Here is a 16142-nt window from a genome sequence, read left to right on the forward strand (position 1 = left end):
CAGAAAGACCATAGCAAATTCTACGTAAATAAGGCTGGAGTTTCTAGGATGATGAAAGAGTACAAAATGTGGAAGATCAAAATCAGGTTTAGATATGGATAATGAAATTACAATTAAAGACCTTCAGCTAAGTGTAAATCCAAAAATTTATGCGATCTAGTGCACTGATGTTGCAGTTCAGAAGCTACAACAATTCAACCTTGACTCAAGAAAGACACTAGTTAGGATAGTTAAAGTAGTTCATTTTCCATGCTCAATCAATTCACTCTGTAACATATGTGCCAACAATGTAATATTTTGCTGAACACTGGAAGAGCACCTCACAATATCCATGAAAGAACACAAATACGTTTGTTCTCAGATACTGGTCACTATACCAGCATGACGAGAGGGAACACAGACATTTCAAGAACTTAATTCCATTACACCTAACAGCATACAAGATTTGATCTCTGACGCTTAAAAGTAGAAGCTATGTGAAGTTACAGTCATGTTCTTTAAGAAACAAAGTGCTTTCATCCAGCTTCAGAAATCTGACAAGTTCATTTTTCTAGCTTCATAAAAAGTTCTACTGCAATTTGCTGGAACAGATGATATAAACAAAGATGCATGACTGTCATTCATTATTTTTACATAATCTTGTCTTTGTCCTATACAAATAAAAAAGTATTTGTATTATCTTTGATGGATGCATATAACCAGCATTTTAAAATAATGATACTGACAGTTTTAAGGATTCGCTTCACAGCATCACGCTTGTGATCTCTTTCAGTAAGAAGTATCACAGCTCACTAGGAGCAATAATATCGGTTGTGATTTATTGCTATCCCTAAGTGAAGGGCTGAAGATTTTTACAAAGTACAACATGGGTCAAGATACCAACCTAACAAATGAAGAACTACAATTGATTCATCTAGAGTTTATCACTGGTCTCATTGCCACAAGATATCACCAGATTAAAAAGAAAAAAATAACGCCCCTCCCCAACCCCCCCTAAACCCTACAGAAATTGAAGATTTTTGTTACAACTCAATTTAGGTGACTTTAATATCTAGCAGCACACATTCTGTTAAAACATATATTTTAGTTGAAAGTTTTTTCATTTTTGTTTGTGACTAACGTAGTGCAATAATACTTGGACCATTGACCCAAATGGCAATTAAAGATGGATATTTCAAACAATCAAAAAAGACTCCATATCCAGCTACCAATCCCTGGTCACCAAGCTTTTAAATTAGATTAGAAGTTCAAATAACATGTTCAACAACAACAAGAGCAAAAAAACCCTACCACAATACACACACAGAAGTGCCTGCACTGGTTTAATCCAAAATTATTATGTCCATTGAAATTTATATAAATCTACCCTACACAATCAAACTAACATTTTGCTTAGTTCAATAACAACTTAATATTTCAGCAAGCAGATTCAAGCATAGTGTTTCTTGTAAAGTTTATTAATTACGCGAATTCCGAGGAAAAAAATAATTTCACTGCATACAGCTTTTTCAGTATAGCAGTTACATATTATTACAGAGGTTTTATAGCTTCAGTAAAAGCCTCTTTTGAAGATAATGTGCTATTGCAACTTTCTATTAGTTTGCTTTTACTTATATTTGTTCTTTTTACATAAAATGCTAACAGGTCAAATTAGACAAAATACCACAAACAGTAAAGAAATTGCACAGGCATCTTCTGAGCTGACTACTAATTACATTTTAACTTTCTATTTGCAGTTTAACAGAGCACTTAATAAAAACAAAGCATTGCATGCTACAGAAATACAGAAATACCCTACGCATGCTATTTATTTCTGTACTGCCATTGCCTTTGTTATCTATTTCAATTACAATATACAATGGCTCTTTCAGTAAGGATACAGAAAGCATAAAAATTGACTTATATTTAAAGCGCCCATCTTGCTGCACTTTGTTTGTAGGTTTTTCAAATTACCACCATCCATTTAAATTTTTACTAACCAAATCTTCAATATCGAGAATATGATTCGATTTTAGTACCTTGTAAATTTGATGTACAAGTTCACGAACATGCCAGTTGTTAATGCGCAGGCATTAGCAGACATGAATTGAATGTACACATAAACGTATTTAACCTTTTATAAAATAGTATGCAAAACATAACATCTGCAAGTATCAAATGAATTATCATGTTGTAATGTTGACCAAAAAGTAGAAAAAAGTTCTGTATCAGCAACTTTTCCACTCCTATTTTATTCCATTTCTCAGTTCTTCATCATTATGCTAATTTACAGTGCATATACTACAAATTTTTATACACAAAATATTCATAAAAAGAGGTAACAAATTACTGCCTAAAGAATTATTGTATGTGGTATAATACCTAATTTTATATCAATACAGAAACTGAAAGTTTTCTAAACTGTAGAGTAGGTAGAGCCATTAATCTAACACATGTAACCTAACAAGAGACCAAAAACATAACTAATGCAAAAATACATGTTACAGCTCCAGTTCTTAGTTGCTTTTAAAATATATATATACACACATACACTCACACTATACATGACAAGTCAACCCACAACATTAAATAGTTGGTTAAAAAGCTCAATAAATGTAGTACTTGTTTAAAAAGAAAAAAAGCACAGACTAGAGAAACCACATAGCTGAACTTAATAAGTATTTACATGCACAGCCAAGCATTTGAAAGGGGTATACCACACTAGCTTTACAAGAACATTACAGTCCATACACACATTTTGTTTCTGCACAGTATATAGTATAAAGAAGCTACCCTAGTATTTATAAAGAGACTGAACTAGGTGAATTGGCAATGGGACATGGAGCCATTCAGTCCTACCAGTGGCCCAGGTCTGTGGTAACTTAAGTTAAATCATTTGAGAGATGGTCAGTAGTTTTTACAAAACAGGCTGGTGCTTTCAGTCCAGTTCTTGGTGCTTTTGTGATGTGGATATCTATCCACTATCACAAATGGGTACTCCAGTTGGCAGCCACAGTAACAACTGAGTGAGCATGGAGACTGAACAAGCCTCTTAACCCTTGCTAGAGGTGTCTCTCTAGGTCAGGGTTTGCAGCACTTTGGTGGGGCAGTGGGGTGAAGCTTGCACTGCTGCTGCTGCTCACGCTGTACCTGTTTAGTGGACAAAAAGAGGACTTCAGTTTCCAATGCTGTCAGTCTAAAGAGTTTTACAAACACTGAATGGATGTAAAAATGAAATGTTCTTTCACCTCTTTAAATACACAAAGTTTCCCCACTGAAGACAAGTATTTGGAGAGAGGAGGATGGGGAACAGAAAAACTACAAAAAGACAAAAGCATTACTGAAGATTAAAAAAAAAAAAAACACAAAAACAAAAACAAACAAACAACCAAAACAAAACAAACCACAAAAACCAAAACACAGCATACCACCATAACCTTTAACTCTCGAGTAAAATCTCCTCCTGCAGAGATGCCTTTGAACAATACAAAATCCAAAAATACTTTTAGTATAACTTAAGAAACTGCACTTAAAGCTCGAAATATGGTGTTAAGCATTAAGCTGAAAATTATTACTTTAAGGGGCTCCTACTTCATCTGACATCAGTGGCTTAACAGAAATTAGTTTGCCTCTGATGCATAGCCTTGAAATATAACTGAAGAGACACGTGAAGTACTTTTGTTTTACAGAATTAAAAATGAAATTAACATCATAAATAAGAAAATCCACACTATTACAGAAGCATGCACATAAAATAATTAGCTTCAAAAAGCAAAGTTTGCCAGGTTGTACACTTAAAAACGCATCCCCAGAAGACATATTCTAGTACCACAGGATATTTCAGGTTGTTAGAAGCCAGAAGTCCAACACTGAATTATCACTGCAGAAGGTGGTCTTATCTATGAATGAGTGAAAAGCAAATCAAGGGACAATAGCTGGTTTTCTGCAGTGTTTCACTCAGGGCCTCCAGTAGCAGTTAATTTAAACTCACTTTATACTCAGTATACCTAGCAGAGATCACAGAATCATAGAACGGTTTGGCTTGGAAGGGACCATCAAAGGTCATCTAGCCCAACCCCCCTGCAGTGAGCCGGGACATCTTCAACCAGCTCAGGTTGCTCAGAGCCCCATCCAGCCTGGCCTGGAATGTCTCCAGGGATGGGGCATCCACCGCCTCTCTGGGAAACCCATTCCAAGATACACATATTTCCATTGTATGTTCTTTGAAATCATTCTATTTTAAAAGAACATAAAATATCCCATGATGTCCCAAAATTCTAACAGTTTTCTCCTTCCTTTTTCCTGTAATGAACTACACAAAGCAAACCTCTTCAAATGCTTCATTAAGAATGCACATAAAACACAGTTTAATGGGATGGGCTTTGTTATACTAACAGTCTGAAGACATTCAAGAACTACTCAGACAGCGACCGTGGCAGGTGAGTCGAAGAGAGAGCACGATGCGTGCGACCAGCACCAGTGCGGGTGTCACCTGCTGCGCGCTGGGGACTCCCCAGCCAGGACGTGGAGGTGCTGCCGCCACTGCACGGTCAATAGCGCCACCTGCTGGTAACGGCAGAGCACTGTGCTTAGTGACACATCATTTACATAAACACTGACACGGAAAAGGCTGACACCTGCATAGTGGTCCAAATGCGTCCACAGCAAACACACATTTATGCACAAGCACGCAACCTCAATTTTTTTCCTCCTATTAACATTAAACTCAGCTTGAATGTTTTACCTTAAGTACTGCATGACAGAAAATGCCAAGTCAAAAATGCAAAAGTTCTAAACGAACTAAAAAAAAAATCAAACTGAAAAATAAGGCTGTATCAGTTAGACTACTGAAGAAATTATTCAACTGTTTTATTTTGTTATGAAAATGAAAAAAGTGAACATTTCAGGAAGGAAGCTTATTGAAAGGCTAATTTTCCGACACAGCTTCTAATACTGAACAGATGTCTTAAACAGTTCTTACAAAAGCGTGTTTTCCCATATCTCAGTTTAGTTAGGTACTCAATGCATTTTTAAAGCACTGAACCTTATTTTTATTGTACATTAGTAGTTTTTGATCTATATGTAATATGTTTCACACAATAAAATACAAGAAGGACTTTATCATTCCTAGTGAACACTACCAACAACCTCACCTGTAATTCTTGCCTTAAAAAGCTCTAATTTAATACTTGACAGAAGATGAACTGTCATTGTCTAAATCTATGATATACAGTAGAGATATCAATCTCAGCATAGGCATCATCCTAATATGTATACATACATTTAGCAAGTAAATAGTCCTATATCTGCACTCTGTGTCTACAAAGAAAACCAGCACCACTCTCCCTGGAGAACATGAGGTTTTAATTTAAAAAAAAAAAAAGGGGGGGGGGGGGAGGGGAAATCTTATTAAATAAGCTAGTTAGAAGTATTTGGGGGAAGTATTCACAAAGAAGTGTGGGAAAATGATCCTTTTCCTTTGTCTTCAAGCCATCTACTTCACAAGATCATTTTACTGCAACAGGAGAAATCCTATCAGCGTTCCAACTGTAATAGTTTAGTTGCAGTGTTACTTCCCATCCACCCCTCTACAACCTTGAAAAGGAGAAAAGAGAGGAAGGGAAGAAAGCATAGAGGTAGGAATGCTGTCATCCTGTTATAGGACCTAAAACTCCATCTACCTTCACCTTTAAAAGCTACTTCTCATCCATATCTAATTCACCATGAAAAAACATTTACACTCTCAGTGGAACAGGGAGGTACAAATCTGTAACTCCCTAATGCTAAGTTTCAGCAACCTTTACAATATAATTTTAGCCACTAAGTCACTAACTTAAAGAAAGACAATTAAAAAAAATAGTGTGTAAAATCAACACGGTGAAGTGAAGGTGTTTCCCAGCTCTAAAAGGGAGCTCCCATATCTAGATCTATTCACAATGACAAAACCGAGACTTTACACACTGCTTGCAGAAAGTTGCTCCTGGGTGCACTTCTCTTTGGGTGCACTGTAGTCACAAACTTACTCTGTATCTCTCTACGAAGACATCACAATACCTTTAAAACCTTTTAGGGCTCAATTCTTCTAGGAAAGGCTCCAATGAAGAAGGTTAATTTTCCTTGACAATTCAGGTTAAGTACAGCCCCGCTCCATTGCTCACTTAGAATCCTGCATGTTAGTGTGGAGTTCTCCCATTTTTCAGCTGAAACTATGTAACTGACTGTCTGGGGTGGAAGGACAAAAAAGGGGTTAGCAAGAAGTTAAACAGTTCATCTCCCGCCAGCTTCATTCACATTAATCAATCATATGATGCAAAAATGAGAGTTATATAGCATCCAATTCCAGCCATGACCATAAAAAAAAAAGTCCAATAAAATTCAACCAAGAAGCTAGGAAATTTCCTAGTTTTGTCTGGACAGAGCTATGATCTGCCTTTCCATTTACACTGAATTTCTGCGAGATTATTTGATTGTGTCAGACTGCCTGAGGACAGATAAGGAAACACAACCCAACATACTTGCACTCTTCCTAAATCCTGAAATTCTATAAATGTTTTTTTCTCTACGTTTCCAATGCTTCAAAAAAGAGGCTTTGTACATAATTACTATTCCATTCAAATGCCAGAGGAAAAATAAACATATTTTGAAGAGATACAAATCATAAACAGTTACACAAAGAACCACCTTGTGTTGTGAAGTTAGCATTGCGATGTTAACTTTTTCCTCACACATCCTTTGCACCCGTTTATTACTTCCAGCTTTCACTTATTAACATAACATAATCAGCATTTCAAAGAAAGGAAAAGGTCTATTTTTCTGTGCGATGCCTAATGTATTAAACAATCAGAACATAAATTCTTCTTTCTCTATTTCTGCTCAGCAGTCTGACAATGGCGTTACTTAGCAACAGATGAAGCAACAGAACTGCATGGCCTGATACACATTTCACTGTAAAGTAATACTCACAAAGGCATTATTTAGCTGCTGGTTGCCTCTGTAGAGATATATTTTTGAAGTATGAAATCCATTAGTCTGAGACAAGCCTACATGAAAACCCAAGGCATTATGCACCATCTATAATGGACTACACATTGTGAAACTAATAGAAATCCCTGTAAGAGTCATGTGATTTTGAGCACCCCTGAAAAAGAAAGAAACCAGAAAACAAACACAACACACAAATTCAATTTACAGTATTTAAACAGAACTTACAGAAGCTTTTTAAAAAGGGGGGAAGGCAGAAGAAGTCTTGTTCCTATAGCAAACTGACAATCTATGAACTTCAAAGACACAAACTAAGCCCTCATATGTCAAGTACAGTTTTCTTGCCACAGAGTATTTTCATTTCAGAGAATGAATACTTACTTATTTTGAAAACGAACACACACACACACACCTTTCCCCAAAACACGTTTTTCACCAAAACAGCAGTAACTTAAGATGTGCCACAGCAACTATTAACAGTGGTTTCATTTTAGAGGCAGTCTTAAAAGTAACCCACAAAATATGACAAATCAAACAGTGCATTATCATTTGCCACGAAGCATTAAACCACTACTCTCTTTTAAGTTAACTCTACAGCATTAAACATTTCCTATGTTTTGTTGGTTTCTTTTTTGGGGGAGGGGGGGTGGGGGAGTGAGGGGGTGGGTAGTGGTTGATTTTTGTTGTTTGGTTGGGTTTTCATGGTTTTGGGGGGTTTAAGGTAAAAATATTTATTTTACAGCTGCATGAGAACTTCTTACAAGTTGCCTTGACTCATCACAAAAAATTACACTTCCAGCAGGATTTGAAAGTCTATTGCCCGTAGCAAGGGGAAAAGAACATCAATTTCTGTAACATTGTCATCTAGTGGAATAATTCAAGTCTTATTTTATTCTAAAGGTGGAACACCCTGGAGTTCATAACAGCTTTACAATTCATTGATGTTTGCAATTCTAGATCCAGATTTAAGGAGCTGAATGTGGACTTCAGCAAGCTAAATTAACTTTGCCACAAGTTTATTTTTTCCTGAAAAAATAAGGTTGGGGAGCAGCTCTAAACAAAATTAAGATGTTGAAAAAAATATAGGCATGAAGAACTGTGCAAAGCGTTAGTTTTGATAAGCCACTTGACAATTTTTAAGTGACAAAAGAATTAAAAGAAGTTTCCTATTTGAGAGTACATATTTTTGTCTTATTTCAAATGACAAATTAATGTTACGTTTCCAATAATGAAGGCAACGAAACAAAATAAAAGTGAAATCTGTCCCGATTGTCTTAAAAACAACAAGATACTTCCCATGCCCAATTTCAACTAAGAACTTAGGTGACATTTCAGATAATAAAAACAGAGAACTTTTAAGGGCTAACAATTGGAATGTCAACCTCTTAGGAAGCATTTCAGACTATAATGAGAATAAAAACTTCAATGGCAAGAAGATGTAACTAAAAGGCCAAATTAACACCTTGCCTACATATTTTCCAATTATCATACACTTATGCAGGTATTTATACACACAATAATCTTCATGTACAATTAAGTAATCATTTATGTACAATTATGCAAGCCTTGAATATGTATAATGAGTTTTTATTCCTTCATTCAAGGGTAAGTAATAGTTTGAATTTTGCTGCCTTTCTCCAGTTAATTTTTGCAGGAGTCTGCTTTCCTTTCAGGCTTCTCAGAACTTTCTTTTTTTTTAAATTAAATATTTTTTCACGTATTAAGGTAAGTATCACAAGGACTAATTTTCACAGTACTAAAGATTTTGTTTCGATACAAGAGGAGGGGACACACCCTTTTTTCTGCATTTAAACTATTCTGTGGTGTCAGTTTTGGCCATTATCTCCTATTACTCAGCTTCCTACAATTGTGATCAAAGCAAATAATCGGTGCCTTTTTTTTTTTTTAATAGAAACCATTCTCAAATGAACCATCTTAGGCATTAGTATCCATTTGTCTATTTTAAGCCAAACATCAAATGACTCTGAATACAAGGTATGCTGTTTTCTTACAAACACAATTTATTTGTTCCAGTTCAGCAATTTTCAAACTAAAGGTTATAACCCTGATATTAGCTGACAGTTAAGAATTCAGCTGCAAGCAAATTTTTCTACTTACCTGCAAGAAAAAATAAATTAAAAAAGCCAGTGCTCTACCATTTAGTAGACACTAGCTTTCGACATTAGAAACCATCATTTCATAGAGTGCTTATAATGAGGACATAAGATAGTTTTATTACTCCTCAACAACTTCCACAGGCAAACTACTACATCCTGATGAGAAAGTGACAGATTTCAATAAAAGATTATGTGAGCGTATTATTTGTAGTCAAGAACCCAACCTCCATACAGCTTTTAGTTCAGGTAAGTTTGCATGTTTTACTGTAGAAAAACATACTGGTATAAACAAAAGATACATTCTGTATGGACTAAGTATTTTTGTACACAAATCAGGCCTCTCCCGAACAATTAATCCTGGTACGTCATGTCAAAAACAAAAGTTAATGTATACGTGTAATAGCCTTAGCTTAACTTGTACTTTGAGTCATGTTCTGAACTATCTCTGTAGAATCTAAATTTTCACAGCTAGAGAACATTTTTAAGCAAGTCACTGCCAAAAAGCAGCTATTCAGAAGAAAGTTTTAAGCAGACACAAAGCAAGGGAAAACTGTGACAATGGAAACACTGCGGAGAAATAAAAAATCGTGACAGGTACTTACTAATTTGTTTTCTTGCATATAAATTCTTTGCAACTTCAGACAGCCTTTAGCTATAATGATCATCCCTTCATCTGAGATCTTGTAACATTGCCCAAAATGAATGTCTTTCAATTCTCTGCATTTTGAGCCCAGCTGCAATTAATTAAATCAAAGCAAGTATTTAAGAATAAAGGGAAAACAACAACAACAACACACCACACACAGGGTTTGACTGAACTGGAGAGTTGGGAATTTTCTTTCTGCTTCTCTGCTCCCCCTTAAAAATCATCTTTCTTTACAGGTTTTGTAAGTACTATATACAGAAAAGATAGATTATAATTATATACATGACAAAACGAAGTTGCTAAGTACAGTCAACAAAACAGAGCTAAGAGCACCACATAAGAACTAAATTATTTTATGGGCATACATGTAAGTAGCTAACAATGTCTGTATGATGGACCACTGAGAGCATATTTGATTTAACCTAAATACTTCACAGCTTACCCTAAATGCTCATTTAACAGAAGAAAGAGAGTTGATAAAACCTTCCTGCATGCCAAACAAATTAAGATGTTGCTCACCTTCAGCTTTCATGATGCAAAAAAGAGTTACTTAAACACTGGTTCCAAATAGCAACTATGTTTATGAAAACTCAGTCAGCAGAGGTGAAGGATGTCAAATCAGAGATTTCATTATAAAAGGGATAATTTAATCCCTGGATATTTTTAAAAAATATAAAAAATAAGATTTATGTATAGTCATTAGAGACTAGAATTTACTGCACTAAGAAAATACCTCCATAAAACAGCTTTTAAAGTAGAAGAAGCCACCTGATTTTAATTAAATCCAATGAGAGGTTAACTTCTTCCATGTCCCTTTTAGTACTTGCTAAGAAGTTGAAAGATACTACATTTCCAAAAGAAATTTGTGGAATGGATTGTTACCTGCTTTAGGCCTTCATCAGTGAGTCTGTCTTGATTGCCTACATGCACTTTCTGAAGAAGAGGACACTGAGAGGCAACTGCAATAATAGAGGTGTCAGAAAGCTGTTTACATCTGTAGGCAGTATACCTTAGGAGTCCAGGACATTTAATTGCTAATATGCGTACTCCTTTATCAGACACATTGCGACAATCAGAAATATTGATTTCAGTAATATTCTGGCTTCTCGATGCTATCTTTTCCAACAGCTCATCAGTGACCTGTAAAAGAAAAAAATCCAAATATTCAAATTGAATTATTTTCATAAATATCTTTAATTTAGCACAAAAACTACTATTTGTAAGATGCATTTCTATATGCTATTGGGAGAATGAAAATACTTGTTTTCCAAGATAAGAACATACTGGTATAATCAGTTTTAAAGTTATCTTTGAAGAATTCTTCTCCAACACTTCGTAATAGTTAGTGGTCCTCTTCATATTTTAGACAAAGAATTTGCCATCCTTTAGAAGAAAAGGATTTGCTTGCCCTTCTATAGCAGCACGCTACTTACATATGTAAGGTAGCACTGGCAGAGAAGTAGGTGGTTTTTAAGTCTTTGAAATGCAACAGGTTTCTACTAAGGCTTTGGAAATCATCCAAAAAAAGGTGCCAGCAAAGAAACACCACAATGATGCAGGTAACAATGGGCTTCTTAATAATGCAAAACAGTCACCTAAGGTGAATGAAACGGATGAGAAGGAAAGAATACTGTAACAGAAAAAAAAGCTAATTAAACCCCAGAAGTTTCCTCCTGTTATTTGCTCAGTTTTAAAACAGAATACTTGCATATTTTAAGTGTTAGTTTATGAGAGACCACTGAATAAGGTACACATACTATTTTTGCAGAGCTTCTTTGAATTAAAAAAGGTCCTATTTACTTTGTACCTGTACACACTGCAGTCACCCCATTCCCTGAAAATAAGACCTAGCCCAAAAATAAGCCCTAGCATGATTTTTGAAGAATGCTGAAAATGTAAGTCCAGCTTCAAAAATAAGCCCTAGTTACAGTTCATTAAAAAGTCAATTTAAATAGTGTCCAGGCAGCTATACATGTAAAAAAGTAAAAAAGTTTTGGAGCAAAAATTAATATACGACACTGTCTTATTTTCAGGGAAACAGAGTAGCTAACATGCCAATAATTTTAAGAGAAGCCAGTCCTACAAAGAGCATAAGAAATGTAAGATATTCTTCATGCTCAACCTTTTAAGTTAAAACAAACAAAGCCAAAGCAGGTAAGAAAACACAATGCATAGAACTCCCTCACTTTAAAAGCTCAGTTTCAAGAAACCTGAAGTGACATATGATGAAAGCCTTTCTAACAAGAGCATTCAGAAATACTTATGCACCACTTAGCATAGATGAGATTTAGCTTTAAACCTGGAGAGGGCAAGAGAGCAACATGAATCTCTTGCTTCTCTCTTTCACAGTTGTGAAACAAACACTTTCTTTGCTGCATTCAATCTGTTTTCCATTAGTAGCAAGTCTAATCTTTTTTCTTGCTATTTCATCAGGCCGCTGCTAGCTAGAAAACATGACAAAATAAAAAAAAACAAAATGCAAAAAAACCCCACAAACAATGCCTAAACAAACAACACCTCTCAAAACACAAACAGCACAAAAACCCCACACCTCAACAATAACCACATATATCAAAACCATCAAACTCTCCCTACACACAGAGAAGGATAACATGTGTGTTTAATATCAGCTTAGGAACTTAACAAAAAATTGGCAAGATAGGTTGAGATCTCACTAAAGTTTAGCAGTTGTGGCACTGCCTTAAGAAACCTATCTCATAGGTAACACCACTAAAAAACCTTTGTACTAGAAATAAGCCTACACCTCAAGACAAAGAAGAAGGCTGATTTGACACCTGGTACCTATAGAGCAAAAAGATGGACCTTTTGTCTGAGCATGCTTTGGTGCCACTTGAGAAAAATTAGACAATCTGTTACATAATTTTTCCATAATGGTTCAGAAATACATTAAACTAGTAACTCTAGAAGGAAGAGAACTTGAATGCTTTCTTATGAATTGGTGATCTGAATATAACATCCCATGTACATATTTTATATCCAATGTAGATAAGTTCATGTTGCTGCTGCTTCAAATGGGACCCTCCAATGGTTATTCCCCTTCACCCTATACGTTCACGAAACTCCCAAGAAATTGTTTTATAAACCTCCACAAGTAACTAAGTAACAAGAAACCTAAAGAGGGTGCCAAACAACAAGGACATCCTCAAAAAAGTTTTCCAAGGAGTAAAGTTACCCTGAATAATCTACAGCTGGGCTCTGTAAGGATCTCACTAAATGAAGTCCATGAATCTCATGCATATTTAATTCTAGGATCAGCCAAAGGCCTAAAAAACACAACCAGTAAGAGCCACATCAGTTAAAGAAAAATTAAAGACAATTTGTTACCAGTTAGGTAACCATTCTTCAAACTACAGCATCCTCAGAAAAGCTCATGTACATCTTTCAATTAATGAGATCTGATAGTTCTTATGAATGGAACTATCACTACCTGATGCAGACCTGAGGCAGGTAACCCACAATCCATTTCAAACAGCACTTGTCCTCATACTGTTTAACAAATGACCTCAGTCACAAGAAGCTACATTCAAAGGAGTCAACCTAAGGGTCCAGCCTCTAGTAGAAAAATCCTTGAAAGCACAGGTATCACCATTTTATGGGTTTCCTTTGTTTACCTTTGTCAAGAGTATAACTTCTGAGAACAAATTCTGAGTCATCAAAACACAATTTCTCCACAATGACACCTTCATACCTGTTGACGACTACTGAGATCCAGTTGCTTCCAAAACTGAAAATCTAAACAGAGGTCACGCCAGTATTTACAGACTAATGATGCTGAAAGGCAACGTTCATTCAGAGATAAATTGGAAAATATCTGTAAAGAAATAAAAAAAATATTATTTGTCAGAAGCAATCCTGTTCTACAGACAGAAATATTTTATTATTAATTCGTCTTGTAAAAGACAAAAAAGTATTAGCATCCATTGCAACACACAGTTGTAAAACTTGTCCCCAACTTTATTAGTCAAGGACAATACCAAAAATCCTGCACCCCACAACACCTGACAATATTAGTAAGACACATCAGCACAACCAAAACTAGAATGCATCCTACTTAAACATTCATTTCTCAGACCAAATTTCAAATGTGCTTCTGAGATGGCATACATATGAATTTCTAATACAAATATTAGCTCAATGTTATTTGCAAGCCATTTAAAAGGTGTTCTCATTCCCATTCTGATTCAGATAGAAAACCTTTCCTCTTATTTCTTAACTGAATTAAAAATAAGAGTCATAAAGGTACTACAACATCAGTCTTGTGGGAAGAGGGCATGAGATGGTGGACCAGATCAGCAGAGTGGATCAGTGTCATACAAAGAAGCTAAGCAGAGAATTAGCTTTTTATACCCCAAGGTTTTGAGCACAATAGCAGCCTGCAAAAAAAAGAAAAAAAGAAAAAAAAAAAAGAAGAATAAACTGTAACTTTATGGCAGGCCCTTAAATTGCTGTTATATTTGTTACATTCAGCACTTCCTCAGAAGCACTGTTGTTAAGAAATATAAAAATGTGGTCTGTCAAGAGTTACATATGAACGTACCCTGTAACCACAAGTTAACTTTAATCTACACGTCATCCTATAATGAAAAAAGGCAATTGTGGCGTTAGGCTATCTACACAAGAATAAACTGCAAAAGGTGGAACAGTTCTCCCACTCAACAGATGAGGACATAAAGTACTAAGTAGAAGCACTACAGGCAATGTGCTCAAAAAAATCTGAAAATATTGGGAGAGTGTCCACATGAAAGCACTGAGGTCTAGAACATATGAAACATTCAAAGAAAGTACCAGCGCTGTTTAATCATGGAAAAGGGAGGGAAAAGAGGTAAACAAACTAGAGAGAACACCACTTTCGTCTTCTTCCTAGTGGGTAGGGCAGTTAGTCTCAAATTAAGGATAATGAAATGTAATGTAATGTAATACCTGTTAACTTACAGAATTTCCACCACTGGTAGCCTTTAGAAGGCACTAGACAATCAACTGTCAACAATAACAAACATTACCGCCCTCTTGTCTAGGAGATTGCTTAGCTTAGCACTTTTAAGTATGTATATGCCTATAATACCCACCAGCAAAAGAGAGTTGGCTGACTCTTCTAAAAGAAATATATAATAAGCAAAATATAATAACGGAAGGGAAAAAAAGAAAATAATCAAATTCACCACCTTCTGTAAATGCTTGCAAGAGTTATCACTCTCATCTTCTTCTTCTAGCCATGAAAAACTCACAATATCTTATGTAAAACTCACAGGGGCGGAAGGATTCTGCTTGCACCCTGTTTACTCAACCAATACCAGAGTCAATGGATGTTTTTTAGGGAATCAGTTGAACACAGGCAGGTAAGTGTGTAGGAAACAATCAATGCCTGCTTCCTCCCTGCAGTTCTTTGTCTGTACTAGTGAATCCATGCACGGATGTGGCTGTGATCAGCACCCAAAAAAAATAGTATCACCCCAAGTCAAGCAGGGGAAAAGCACTAAATAGTAAGAGGTAACTTGGCCTTTGATGGTCTTACTGCAAAATTGTAATTCTAGGCATTAGAAAAATATGGCAGTGTGATGATTCTCAGCAGTTCGAAGTTACTAAACATAGCAGGAAACTTGAGATCCTACTACCAGCATGAACAGACAACCTAATCTTTTAACAGTTACAAAAACCTCAGAAGATAACAAAGCAATATGATCCACGTTGTGTTTAGATGGACACCAGACTGACTCCAGTTAATATTAAGAAGGGATGCCAAGGTCAGCATCATAAAATATTTTAACTAATCTTTTGGTGCAGTGGGAAATATACATGTGTATTTGTGGAAATACCAACTTCACTTCAAGAAACAAGAGTGTGCAGTTCTTAAAACAAGAACATAGCAAACACAGAATAACAAAGACTGTTGCTAATCCAGCTGCCACTAGGAATACGAAAGCCCTTAAATAGTTTCTGTTCCAACTACCATCCTACCAAAAGCTGAAAGCCCTCACAAATCACAGAAAACCTACTACTACTGCTTTGCTACTGCATGAGACACAGCAGTACCAACACTGAAACAAAACAAGAAGCAAGTTTGATTCAGTTGTTGACACAAACAGTATTTCTGCACAGACATATTATTCTGGAAGACTGTCTGAAAGCATTTGTGGTTATGTTTTAGTCCATGCTGTAATTGCAGAGACAAGTAAGGAGTGTACAGGTGTTGCAAATCAGCTTCTTGAGAAACAGAGCTAAGCTACTGAGAGAAAAGCAGTTGCTGAGAAAGTCATTGCAGTTTCAGCATAGACAGGCATAGCCACAGAAGTTACACAAGTGGTACATGTTCAAAGACAAGGCCTCACTGTTTTTGTTGTCTGCAGTGACTGTAAAATTCCAAATATAAACGGAGTCTGAAGAATGTGATGTAAAACATC

The 16142-nt window shown here is 35.8% G+C and overlaps 1 protein-coding gene across 1 annotated transcript in view; it reads right to left on the reverse strand.

The window, feature by feature from the left end:
* FBXL17 (F-box and leucine rich repeat protein 17) overlaps positions 1 to 16142 on the reverse strand; it is a 298475-nt gene that overhangs the window by 272894 nt on the left and 9439 nt on the right. Inside the window, exons 2-4 of the mRNA XM_082075890.1 lie at positions 13433 to 13555; positions 10606 to 10863; positions 9680 to 9811 (exon numbers count right to left, since the gene is read on the reverse strand). Coding sequence (XP_081932016.1) covers positions 9680 to 9811; positions 10606 to 10863; positions 13433 to 13555 — 513 coding nt within the window. The remainder of the gene's footprint in view (positions 1 to 9679; positions 9812 to 10605; positions 10864 to 13432; positions 13556 to 16142) is intronic.

The sequence above is a fragment of the Streptopelia decaocto genome, assembly GCF_964273445.1.
Source record: "Streptopelia decaocto genome assembly, chromosome: Z".
Taxonomy (NCBI): domain Eukaryota; kingdom Metazoa; phylum Chordata; class Aves; order Columbiformes; family Columbidae; genus Streptopelia; species Streptopelia decaocto.